General features: G+C 36.7%; 1 protein-coding gene across 1 annotated transcript in view; it reads right to left on the bottom strand.

The window, feature by feature from the left end:
- Positions 1-492: 492 nt before the first annotated feature.
- Positions 493-12582, bottom strand: part of LOC120078549 (glutamic acid-rich protein-like) — a 32303-nt gene continuing 20213 nt past the window's right edge. Inside the window, exon 2 of the mRNA XM_039032830.1 lies at positions 493-812. Coding sequence (XP_038888758.1) covers positions 493-812 — 320 coding nt within the window. The remainder of the gene's footprint in view (positions 813-12582) is intronic.

The raw sequence follows: 12582 nt of genomic DNA on the forward strand, positions 1-12582 counted from the left end.
GCTGCTTCCAACTTTTGCTTTGCCCTTATCTTGAGCCAACACAAGGCGGGACTGTTGTCTTTGTTTGCGTTCCCGTTCCTTGCGCTTCTCTTCTTGTTCCCTTTTCCATTCTGCAATTTCTTTTCTTTTCGTTTCTCTTATGCGCTGCACGTTGACCTTGCGCCGTTTTTCCTTTCTCCTCCTTTTTCTTCTTTTCTTCTTCTTCCTCTTCTCTCATCTCTTTTTCAAACTACTCCGAGGCAAGCAATATGCGTTGCTCATCCTCGAGCCTTCTTCTTTCTTCTTCTGCCGATATTGCGTTGTTATGATGCACCTCCTCATCGTGGAGTTTTTTTGCCAAATCGCCTGATGCGATGATTTGGTGCACTCGTAACATCTTTTCTTGCTTCTTCTCTTCTTCTCTTTGTCTTCTCTCCTTCTCCTCTGTTATGCGTTGAAAAAATGATGGGTCACTTATTGACCCTTGCTGCGCATTCTCCTTGCGATGCCACATTAGAGGGGTAATGACACTTGAGGTTGCGCTGATTCTTTTTCTTGTGGTGACACCCTCTCTTCTACCCTTGCGGTGGTGGATTCTCCATCGACATCTGGGCTTTCCGCCCTCTTCATCTTCTCTTCTTTCAAGTGCTTCTTTTCACTCTTGCGCTGTCTCTTCTCACTCGTCTTCTTTTCCTTCTTCTCCTTCTTTGGCCGGGTAACTTCATCGCCTTCTACCCATTTCTCCTTGCTTTTTCTCTTCTTCTTCTTCCCTTCTGCCGTTTTCGAACCTTCTTCGCTCGGATTCAGGATATTCGTGAGCAGCGAAAGCAAAACTATTCCAAATTACAATCATGAATCAATAAATCATTTACAGTCAACTTCAAACAAACGGTTATGCGATTATAAAGAGAAATTATAGCATGAATTAATACAAGTGCATAGAAAGCAAACTCTACACACATCGGTAGAAATGTCTCCACGCTTCGTTGCACACGAACGCTGGAACAACAGCAGCCTCGAACACCCGATCTACACGACCGCAACACTGCATGAACACAGCACGAACACTTCGCGCTCATCCACAACGATCTCCTCGATCACGAACTCCTTCGCAACATGAACGGCCTCCACAGCACCACGAACGGCCTCCAGAAAACCTCACGGTGTTGAGTTGAGTCTGACACCACCAACAAGGTGACCTTGGTATTCTCGGTGTGAGAATTCAGAGGGTGGGCTTTGTTTGGACTTGGTGTGAGGCAGATGAACGGAGGAAATAATGATCGCGTACACGACTGGTCAAGTGGGAGAAGTTGGAGACCTATCGTATAGGTCGATGCCCAATCATTTAGATAAAACTATGCGATCTTGTAGCAAAAGTATGCGATCGTTTAGTCTGTATTGTCGGTATGTCGCCTACAGACTACACGATCGTTTACCTTGGGCTAGCGATCGTTTAGTTAAACACTGCACGATCATTTAGCTCGCACCTACACGATCATTTAGCTCACCCAGCCGTCATTTAGTAAATCTATATTTACTTGACGACTTTTGTGAGTTTCTTTTCGCGGAGAGAAAACTCAAAATCTCTTTCAAAATTTTTGTAAAAACTTCTTTTCAAAATAGGAAACCACTTTCCTCTAAATCACGGTTACCATGATCCAATAACCACCCACTACTTTGGTTATTTTAAAAGAAAAGTATTAATTATCTAATAATTAATATATTATAAACATAAATGATAACCAACTTATCATACTATATTTATAACCTATAGTTTTAATATTATTCTCATAAAACATATAAAACCATAGTTCTTTTTCTACTCCATGGTACTTAATGTAAATCTCATTTACATCAATCCTCCACTACATGTATATTATACATCATACCGATTATATCATAATAATCAAAATACCTATTGTCAATTTGAACATTTCAAATCAACACCCAAGAATTGATCCTCAACAGAATCCAAGCTACCAAGAGGACCTCATGGACCTGTAGATCCGAAGCTCCAACGGTACATGAATAACTGACTAAACTCTTTAGTCACGGGATCCACCATCCGTTAACAGCCAAGCACTCCACTAAGACCGCAGCTGAACTCTTCTCAATACAGATATATTATGTGTCCATCTTAACCAATCAACAGTGCGACAACCCTTCACAAATCGCTTGTAAGTATAGCTGGGCCAATAATCGTTATGCCCTTTAATTACATCTATCTCCTTAAGTACCACTGATCCCTCTAATGAACATAAGTCATAGTCCTACTATGGCTGAGTCTTCTCTTCCAAAGAGAAGCTGTGGCCACTATGTTCAAGCCCCAAAATCAGCCCTTAAGGGAGCAATCTCTCTACCTATCCCTACTTCGGGAAAGGAGTGAATTCCATCTTGTGGATTGAGTTCCCAGCTCCCAGATCAGACAAGTCCCCAAAAAGGTAGGCATGTTGAGTTGGCAATCTGGCCACTCTCACCCATACTAATCAAAGGACCGCCCTCAAAGGCAGAAGTTCATAAAACACTCAGGATTGAGCTCGTGTCACCTATGGTCGTTTAGGTGAGATGCAAGTCTCTAGTATCAACAGCGTTATATATAGAGTCTAGTCATCTCATGGTTCAGGTCCTATACAAACTCTTTGTATAGGACACCCCCGCTCCACTCTCCACATGAATGGTCAGGATCTACCATCTGTAGTAGTTTACAATACTTGGAAACCTCTACAAAGCGGGCCGTATCCGTAGTATCACCAGGATCAGGTATCCCACCTTAATCCTTATACTACAGACCGATTTAGGTTATCACTTAAGGCATGATCCACCTGGTTATCACATATACATGCTTAAGTTCACATAAGATAACCAAGGAGCTTTGTTTATTAGATATGAGTAAATGCCAGAATTAAATCACACTTATTTTATTCATTAAACAATGTGTATCTTTACAAAACAACGAGACTCTAGGAGAATTAGGACACCAATCCCAACAGAGGTCATGTCACCTATGGTGGTTTAGGTGAGATGTAAGTCTCTAGTATCAACGGTGTTATATACAGAGTCTAGTCATCTCATGGTTCGGTCTTATACAAGCTCTTTGTATAGGACATCCCCGCTCGCATGTCTCCACATGAATGGTTAGGATCTACCATCTATAGTAGTTTACAACACTTGCAAACCTCTACAAAGAGGGTCGTATCCATAGTGTCACCAGGATTAGGTATCCCATCTTAATCCTTATACTACAGACCTATTTAGGTATCACTTAAGGCATGATCCACTTGTATATCACATATACATGCTTAAGTTTACATAAGATAACCATGGAGCTTTGTTTATTGGATATGAGTAAATGCCAGAATGAAATAACAATTATTTTATTCATAAAACAATGTGTATCATTACAAACAACGAGACTCCGGGAGAATTAGAACACCAATCCCAACAGGACACGTAAAGAGTTTAGAAGAATACTTCTTGCCAGTGTGTGAATCATGCCTTGAAGGCAAGATGACCAAACGACCTTTTACTAGAAAAGGTTATAAAGCTAAGGAAACCTTGAAGCTTATACATTCAAACCTTTATGGTCCGATGAGTGTTAAAGCTTGAGGTGGGTATGAATATTTCATCTTTTTCATAGATGATTATTCAAGATACGGGTATCTATACCTAATGCAACGCAAGTTTGAAGCTCTTGAAAAGTTCAAGGAGTATAAGACTGAAGTTGAAAACTTGTTAAGTAAGAAGATAAAAACACTACAATCTGATCGTGATGGAGAGTATATGGGCCTTGAATTCCAGAACTATATGATAGAACATGGAATCACGTCCCAACTCTCGGCCCCAGGTACACTTCAGTAGAATGGCATATCAAAAAGCAAAAACAGAACCTTGTTAGACATGGTTCGGTCTATGATGAGTTATGCTCATCTTCCAGACTCGTTTTGGGGATTTGCAATGGAGACTGCATGTTATATTTTGAACAACATTCCCTCGAAAAGTGTTTCTGAAACACCTTTTGAACTGTGGAGAGGCCGTAAAGGTAGTTTACGCCACTTTAGGATTTGGAGATGTCCGGGCCACGTGCTTGTGGCTAACCCTAAAAAGTTGGAACCGCGTTCGAAAGTTTGTCTCTTCATAGGCTACCCCAAGGAAATGAGAGGTGGATACTTTTATGATCTGAGTGAGAATAAAGTGTTTGTATCAATTAAATGTTATCTTCTTGAAAGAAGACCACATCCGGGTTCATAAACCACAAAGCAAGCTTGTTTTACATGAGATTTCAAGTGAGACTACTGAGGGTTCAACAAGAGTTGTTGAATAGACTGATAGATCAACAAGAGTTGTTGATGTCGGTTCATCTAGTCAACCATCTCAAGAGTTGAGACTGCCTTAACGTAGTGGAAGGATTATGAACCCACCGGATCGCTACATGGGTTTGATTGAAGCACGGAACATCATTTCTGATGATGGAGTCGAGGATCTATTGTCTTATAAGCAAACAATGGAGGATGTTGACAATGATGAGTGGATTAAAGCCATGAACCAGGAAATAGAGTCTACGTACTTCAATTCTATCTGGGAACTTGTGGATCTGCCTGATGGGGTAAAACCTATAGTGTGCAAGTGGATCTACAAGAGAAAAGGAGGTGTAGATGGAAAGGTGCAGATCTTTAAGGCTAGACTAGTGGCAAAGGGTTATACCCAGGTCGAGGGAGTGAACTATAAGGAAACTTTCTCACCTGTTGTCATGTTGAAGTCTATTAGGATACTCCTATCCATAGCCACATTTTATGATTATGGGATATGAAAAATGGACGTCAAGGTTGCCTTTCTGAATGGTAATCTTGAGGAAACCATCTATATGACTCAACTAGAGGGGTTCATAGTTCCAGATCAAGAGCAAAGAGTTTGCAAGCCTAATAGGTCCATTTATGGGCTGAAACAGGCATATAGATTGTGGAACATTAGATTTGATACAAATCGTTTGGCATTGATCAAAATGTTGATGAGCCTTGTGTTTACAAAAAAATCATCAACAACTTAGTAGCTTTCCTGGTACTGTATGTGGATGATATCCTACTCATTGGGAATGATGTAGGGTATTTAACTGACATTAAAAAGTGGATAGCCGCCCATTCCAAATGAAAGATTTGGGAGAGGGCCAGTATGTTCTAGGAATCTAAATCATTCGAGATCGTAAGAACAAGAGGTTGGCCTTGTCTCAGGCATCGTACATTGATCAAATCTTGATCAGGTACATGATGTAGAATTCTAAGAGGGGTTTATTACCCTTCAGGCATGGAATTGTTTTGTCTGAGGATCAGTGTCCTAAGACACCTTAAGAGGTTGAGGAGATGAGACAAATTTCCTATGCTTCAATTGTTGGAAGCTTAATGTATGCAATGTTATGTACTAGACCTAACATTTGCTTTGCAGTAGGGATTGTCAGTCGTTATCCGTCCAATCCAGGATTAAATCACTGGATGGCGGTCAAAACGATTCTCAAGTATCTTTGGAGAACGAGAGACTACATGCTCGTGTATGGAGATAAGAATGTGATCCTTATAGGATACACAAATTCTAACTTTCAGACTGATAGAGATTCTTGAAAATTGACATCAGAGTCAGTGTTCACTCTGAACGAAGGGGCTGTAGTTTGGCGAAGCATCAAGCAAGGCTGCATCGCGGACTCCAATATGGAAGCCAAATACGTAGCCGCTTGTGAAGCTGCTAAAAAGGTTGTTTGGCGTAGGAAGTTCCTTACAAATTTGGAAATTATTCCAAATATGTCTTTGCTAATCACTCTCTATTATGATAACAGCGGGGCTATGGAAAATTCTAAGGAACCTTGGAGTCATCGTAGAGGCAAGCATATCGAATGGAAATATCATTTGATCATGGAGATTATGCATCGCGATGATGTGATAGTCACGAAGATCGCGTCGGAGCACAATGTTGCTGATCTGTTTACAAAGGCTCTCATGGCTAAAGTGTTCGAGGGTCATCTGGAGATTCAGGGTCTATGAGACATGTAGCATCTTGTCTAGGGCAAGTGGGAGATGATATTGGGGTATAAAGTATGCCCTAGTTTATTGTATATTGTACTTGTTTTTCATTTATTGTACATAAGTCTCTCGAGGCATTAGGACAAGTAGGAGATTGTTGGGATTAGTGTCCTAATTCTCCCGAAGTCTTGTAGTTTGTAAACTTTGTACATGTTTTATTAATAAAATAAGAGTTGTTTTATTTGCATTTACTCATATCCAATAAACAAAGATCCATGGTTATTTTATGTAAACTTAAGTATATATATGAGATATACAAGTGGATCATGCCTTAAGTAATAACCAAAATAGTCTGTAATATAAGGATAAAGAAGTGATACCTTATCTTGGTGACACTATAGATACGACCCGCTTTGTAGAGGTTTACAAGTGTTGTGAACTACTACAAATGGTCTAATCTTGATCATTCATGTGGAGACATATGAGCAGAGGTGTCCTATACAAAGAGTTTGTATAAGACCGGACCACGAGATGATTCGTCTCTTTATATAACGCCGTTGATAATTGAGACTTACATCTCACTTAAATGACCATAGGTGACATGACCTTAATCCTGAGTGTTTTGGGAACTCCTGCCTATGAGGGTTGTCCTTTTGATTAGTATGGGTGAGAGTGGCCAGATGGTTAACTCAATAAGCCTACCTTTTTGGGGATTTTTCTGATTGGGGAGCTAGGAACTCAGTTACACAAGATGAAATTCACTCTTTCCTTGAAGCAGAGGTAAGTAGATAGATTGCTCCCTTAAGAGCTGATTCTGGGTCTTGAATATAGTGGCCACATCCTCTCTTTGGAAGAGAGGACCAAATCATAGTAGGACTATGACTTATTGTTCATTAGAGGAATCAGTGATACTTAAGGAGTTAGATGTAACTACAGGGACAAAATGGTAAATTGGTCCAGCTGTACTTACGGGCGATCTGTGAAGTGTTATCGCACTGTTGTTTGGTTAATATGGACACATAAATATATCTGTAGTGAAAAGTGTGCCGCTATTGGTCTTTAATGGAGTGCCCGACAGTTAACGGATGGTGAATCCCGTGACTAAAGAGTTTAGTCAGTTATTCATGTATCGTTGGAGCTTTAAGCTACAGGTCCATAAGATCCTCTTAGTAGCTCAATGGGTTCAAGCTGAGAATCAGATTTTGGGATTGATTTGAAGTGTTCAAATTAACAAGAGGAAATTCAATTATATATGATATAATTGGTGTGATGTATGAGATACATCAAGTGGAGGAATTAAGTAAATATGATCTACATTAAGTACCATAAAATAGAAAAAGAATTATGGTTTGTATGTTTCATGAGATGAAATCTTAAAACTATAGGTTTTAAATATAATATGGTGAGTTGGTTATCATATTTATTATAATATATTAATTATATGATAATTAAATCTTTTTCTCTAATAACCGATTGAGTGGGAGATTATTGATAGTTTTATAGTAACCGTGAGACAAAAGGAAAATTTTTTTCCTAAATTTAGTAGTTGCATCATTCGGAAAGATCTCATAGAGACAAGCTATTAAGTGAAAGAGTTTCACTAAGCGATAGCATTGACAGAGACTAAACGATCATGTAGAGTTGACTATACGATAGTCATTCAGCTGATCGTAGCTATACGATCGAGTGGCTAAGTCTATGCGATAGGCTGCTATTTACTAAACGATCGAGCACATCGTCTATATGATAGAAAACTTCTTATCTCCCACTTGCTCAATCGTCTACTCGATCGTAGACCTCTAGTCTCTTCCTTAAGCCAAGATCATACAGAGCCCACAACTCCTGGATTCTCACACTGAGAATATCAAGGTAACACTTGTGGTAGTGTTCTGACTCAGTTCGTGAATCGAGTGGGACTTGATTGGATTCAAGGAGCATCCGAACATTCATTGTGTTTGTGTTGTTAGTAGCAGTCTGTTCGTTGCGTTCGTGTTCTATTTGTGGACGCATTGGGTTGATCGTGGGATTCTTGAAGAATGGTTCTTCAAAGGTATGCATCCTCTATCCCTTGTATCATTGTATAATATGCTGTAATTTCTGTATATGCATGACCTGTTAGTTTCCGTTTTAGACTGTAATTGTTTGTGTTCAATTCCAATGGAATTTGGAACGATCCCTTCCGTTGCTCATGGAAATCCTCGTGTTTGATTTCCTTCATTTATGTCATCCATACCAGGATAGTAGATCCCTGGGTTATGACCAATGAATACCATATAAAATTTGAGTTTTCCCATCTACCTATATTTTGAAAATAGAGGGTAGTCAATACCAGTGATAAGTGGTGATGTGAAGGATTTTTCGAGGTTAGGATTTAGAGGTTCCAACTTCCAATGGTTCTGGGTTAGGGGTTCTCATAAACAAGTCTTGATAAGTAATGGTTTGTTAGGCTTATCTTCACAGTTAATTAGGTTGACAAATATCTCATTGTCTTAGATCTAAGAAGGGGTCAAATTTAGCTAACATATGTTTACCAACTATGTTTTATGAACTATGTAAAAAGTTAACCTAAGCCATGTTTTTTATAACTTATCTAACAACTATACTTTTTAAAAATCTATTTACCAACTATTTGTTTTCTAATTTTATGTACCAACTATTTACCAACTAGTTTTTTTCTAATTTATATACCTTTTTTTAAAACTTGTTTACCATAAACGTTTTTTTCCTTAAAAAATTTGTTTACCTAATATTTATTGAAATTTTTACCAAATATTGTTTTCTTTTAAACCAAAACCGATTTTTTTTTTTTTTTGTTTTTTTTAATTTGTTTACCAAATAATTTTTTAAAATAGTTTGTTTGTTTACTATTGTTTGCTTACAGATTTTTTTAGTTTTCTAAACTAATTTAGCAAACAATTTTTTCAAGCAGCTTTGTTTCCCACCGACTTTCATTTTTTTTTTTTTTTTTTTTTTACAAAGCCAATACTAAAAATTTGCATTTGAACTAAATTTTATTGTATTTTTCCCAATTAAATACAACAAAAATTTATTTAACATCTCAAATGAAAATGTTGAAAACTTGTGTAATTTAGTTACCCTTCAAAATTAAAGTACATTTTTTTTTTTTTTTTATGAATTCAACATAACAAATTCTATTCGTACAGTTATGAGCATTAAAATGTACAAAAAATAATATCATAGAAAAATATAAATTTATTTCGTTCTGATGATGTCCTCAAGAAAATAATAATGTCCATAACAATGTCCTAATACATGTGAAAAAAATGTAAATAGCAATAACGCACAAGAAAAATTCTTATAAACAGAAAAATCCTAAAAATATTTACACTTTTGGAACTTTTTGCTATAAAATGTAAATACTTTTAAATATTTTTTATATTTAAAAAGGCCCCTAACGCACCATTGCAATCCGTTACGAATACTTCATGGAAATTTATTGAAAAATATTAGATGAAAAAAAAATTACTTCGAACGTAAAACTATCATACCTCAAATTAATTGGGAATGAAATGTGGAAATGTATAATTAATTTGGGCCCTAAAGGAAACAAAACAATATATATTTAGATTTAGATGAAGGTATACAAATGAAATAAGTATTAAACATACTACAACTTACGTTTTGATTAGGTTCAGAGTGACTAGAGACCAAAATACCAAAAATGGAACAGAACAAATATGTAGTCTAAAAAAATAAACAAAGCATGTTAATGTAAGATCTATTTCATTATAAAAGAATGGAAGAGAAAGTGTACCTCTTTCAGCATAATAGTTCGATTCGTGACCACCCTTTTATGAAGGTAAAAATAGTGAAGTAAGAGAGGGAAAGAAACAAAAACAGACTATGACATGTACTTTATTCTAAATGATTGAAATCATAAGTGATGAAAAAAAAATAGAATGAAGGATGGGCAGAAGGACTCACTAACAATCCAAATAAGTAGAGACAGTGGAGATTTCTCAAAATAATATGGAGAGAAAGACATGTATAAATAGAAGAGATTATGGAGGGTGATTGGTCGTGGAATTGGGTGCACTTAAATGCACCTATCCTCATTAATTATGAATAGTGAGTTAGTTAAACATAATGTAGAGGGAGTAAATGTTGAATTAACTAAAGCAGGTAGGGTCAAGTTGGTATAAATGGGTAGTTTAGAAATTTCTTTAATATTATACAATTAATCTGCATTAATTAACATGTAATATATCAAATAAAATTGCCAAAAAAAAAAACAGGGAAAAAATAGAGGCCTTAGGGATATTAATTTCCTCTTTCATTTGAAGAAAGCCAACTGACATAAAACAAAATCAACACATTGAAGAAGAAAAACTAAAACAAACAAATTCCAATTCTAAATTCTTAAAAAGAAAATAAAAAGAAAAAAAAAACAAGGAATTCCCACTCCAATAAACAAATTCAACATCAGGTCCAATATATCATCAAAAAAATACAAGAACAGAATCAATTAATCGAAGACAATATAAATAAAAACAAAAATAGATCATCAATGAATTGAAACAAGAAACATGATGCTTTAAATATATATATTTTTAATAATATAGATCAACATACAAAACAACAGAGGATGAATTAAGATAAGAAAAAATGAGAAACCATGAATAAACTAATCATCATCTGGCATTGGAAGAAAATGATAGAAGACAAACACGTTGTAGGGACGATTGAACTACCCCCACCAAGCTCCAATAACATGGTCACTGGCCCCTACCGAGAATTTCATTACACACCAAATTTGAGGAAGAGCAAAAAAAAAAAAAAAAAACAATAAGGGACATTCGTTATTAAAGCAGCGATAGGGGACCTACAAAAAAGGAAGGAAAATCCACAGAAAAACCGAGAAAAATTAAAGAAATACAAGAAAATAATAAAAAATTAAAGAAATACAAGAAAATAATCGAACACATAATCATAAAATTCCAAGAAAAAAACCACATAAAATCTTATAGATCTAACATGCAGAGAAAAGTAGATCCAAAACCACACAAAAAACCATGCAAAACCCTATCGATCTATAGATATACAGATCCAAAACCCACAAAAAAAATTCCCCAAAAAAGTAAATCCAATAAAAGAATTCCAAAGGAAAGTAGATCAAAAAAAAAAAAAAATCTCCCAAAAGAAGTAGACATGAATGAAAAACTAAAAGACAAATAGATCTTAAAAAAATCCAAAGAAGATTATATCTAAACCAAGAACTCGTAGAAAAAGTACATCTGAGCAAAAAATTTCATGCAAGAAGAGATAATCGAGCAAGAAAAGACAATCGGAGAAAGAAAAATGGAGGAGACAAAGAGGATGTTACCAGTGAATGAAAAAGAGAAAAGATGGAAGAGATAAAAATGGAAGAAATGTAAAGCGAGGGAGAGAGAGAAATGTCAGAGGAGAATTAAGAGGGAAGTAATTGAAAATAGATATATTAGTGCTAGTTTTTTGGGAGTAACACGATGGGTTATTGTTGGAAGCAGCAGGACCCTTAGAACGACGAACTGTAAGCCGTAAAAGCACAACGGTCAAGCGAAGAGAAAAACTTGCAAAACAGAAATTTGTTATAGGCTGAGCCGCAGAGCTCGCTCTCTTTAAGACGTTTTGCAGCTCTTCTCAAGTGTGCAAGCAGGTCTGAAAATTGCCACGTCGTCTCAAAGATAAAACAACCAAATGAAAACTGATCGATGATAACGAGCAGAAATGCACGTTATTACGGTGTTAAGTTATTAAACAATACAGACTTGCAATGATAAAAATATATAAGATTGCGTCTAAAAAACATTAAGTTCATAATATTGCGGTCACATGTTTCCATCGCATTAAAATAGTTAACTTATGTATTTTTGTGTAGAATATGCGTTGACGCAAGGTGAAAAATGCGATCCAAAGAAATCAACGGCCGAGCGCATCAAAAGATTGCGTTAATGCAAGGCTATGCGGTCATTTGCGCTTGCAAATATCTGCTCAAGAAGGTTGCCGCATAGAGCCGGCACAACTTGGTGGGCGCATCAGGATGAAAAGCGTAATAAATCACGATGGGACAGAAAGCTGATGATGGTCGATTCCGAATTAAGTTGACAAGCCGTTAACAAACTACTGTAGCAAGTACACTCAACTTTTCGGTGACAAATATTTGGCACATCAAACAGAGAATTAATGCCATCCCATCAGTGTAATCATAAGAGAGAAGAAGTCTTTCACCCCAAAGCTCTATAAATATCGAAGGCAACCTTTAGTGAAGGAGTTCGACAATTAGAGAATTTTTCCTTTAGATAGAAGTAGCCTTGTTCATAGTTTTCTTTTACTTAGAAGGCGGAAGCGAGGGAAGTGAGATTATACCCAGAGATCATTCCAGTGAACTTGGAAGAGTGTCGGAAGCGTCGAGATCAGAGAGAGGGCCAACTCCTGCAGAAGCAGGAACATCTTTTGAGGAGAATAGAGTTAACAGTGTAAAAGCCTTGGGAAGCAAGGAATTGCTACCAGGCTCTCTACCCTTATCTTCTATTGTCATTTTGTACTCTGAACTTATCTATAGAAATAGATTTTACATCTTTATATCTGTTCACTCTCT

Source organism: Benincasa hispida, chromosome 1 (assembly GCF_009727055.1).
Source record: "Benincasa hispida cultivar B227 chromosome 1, ASM972705v1, whole genome shotgun sequence".
NCBI lineage: Eukaryota > Viridiplantae > Streptophyta > Magnoliopsida > Cucurbitales > Cucurbitaceae > Benincasa > Benincasa hispida.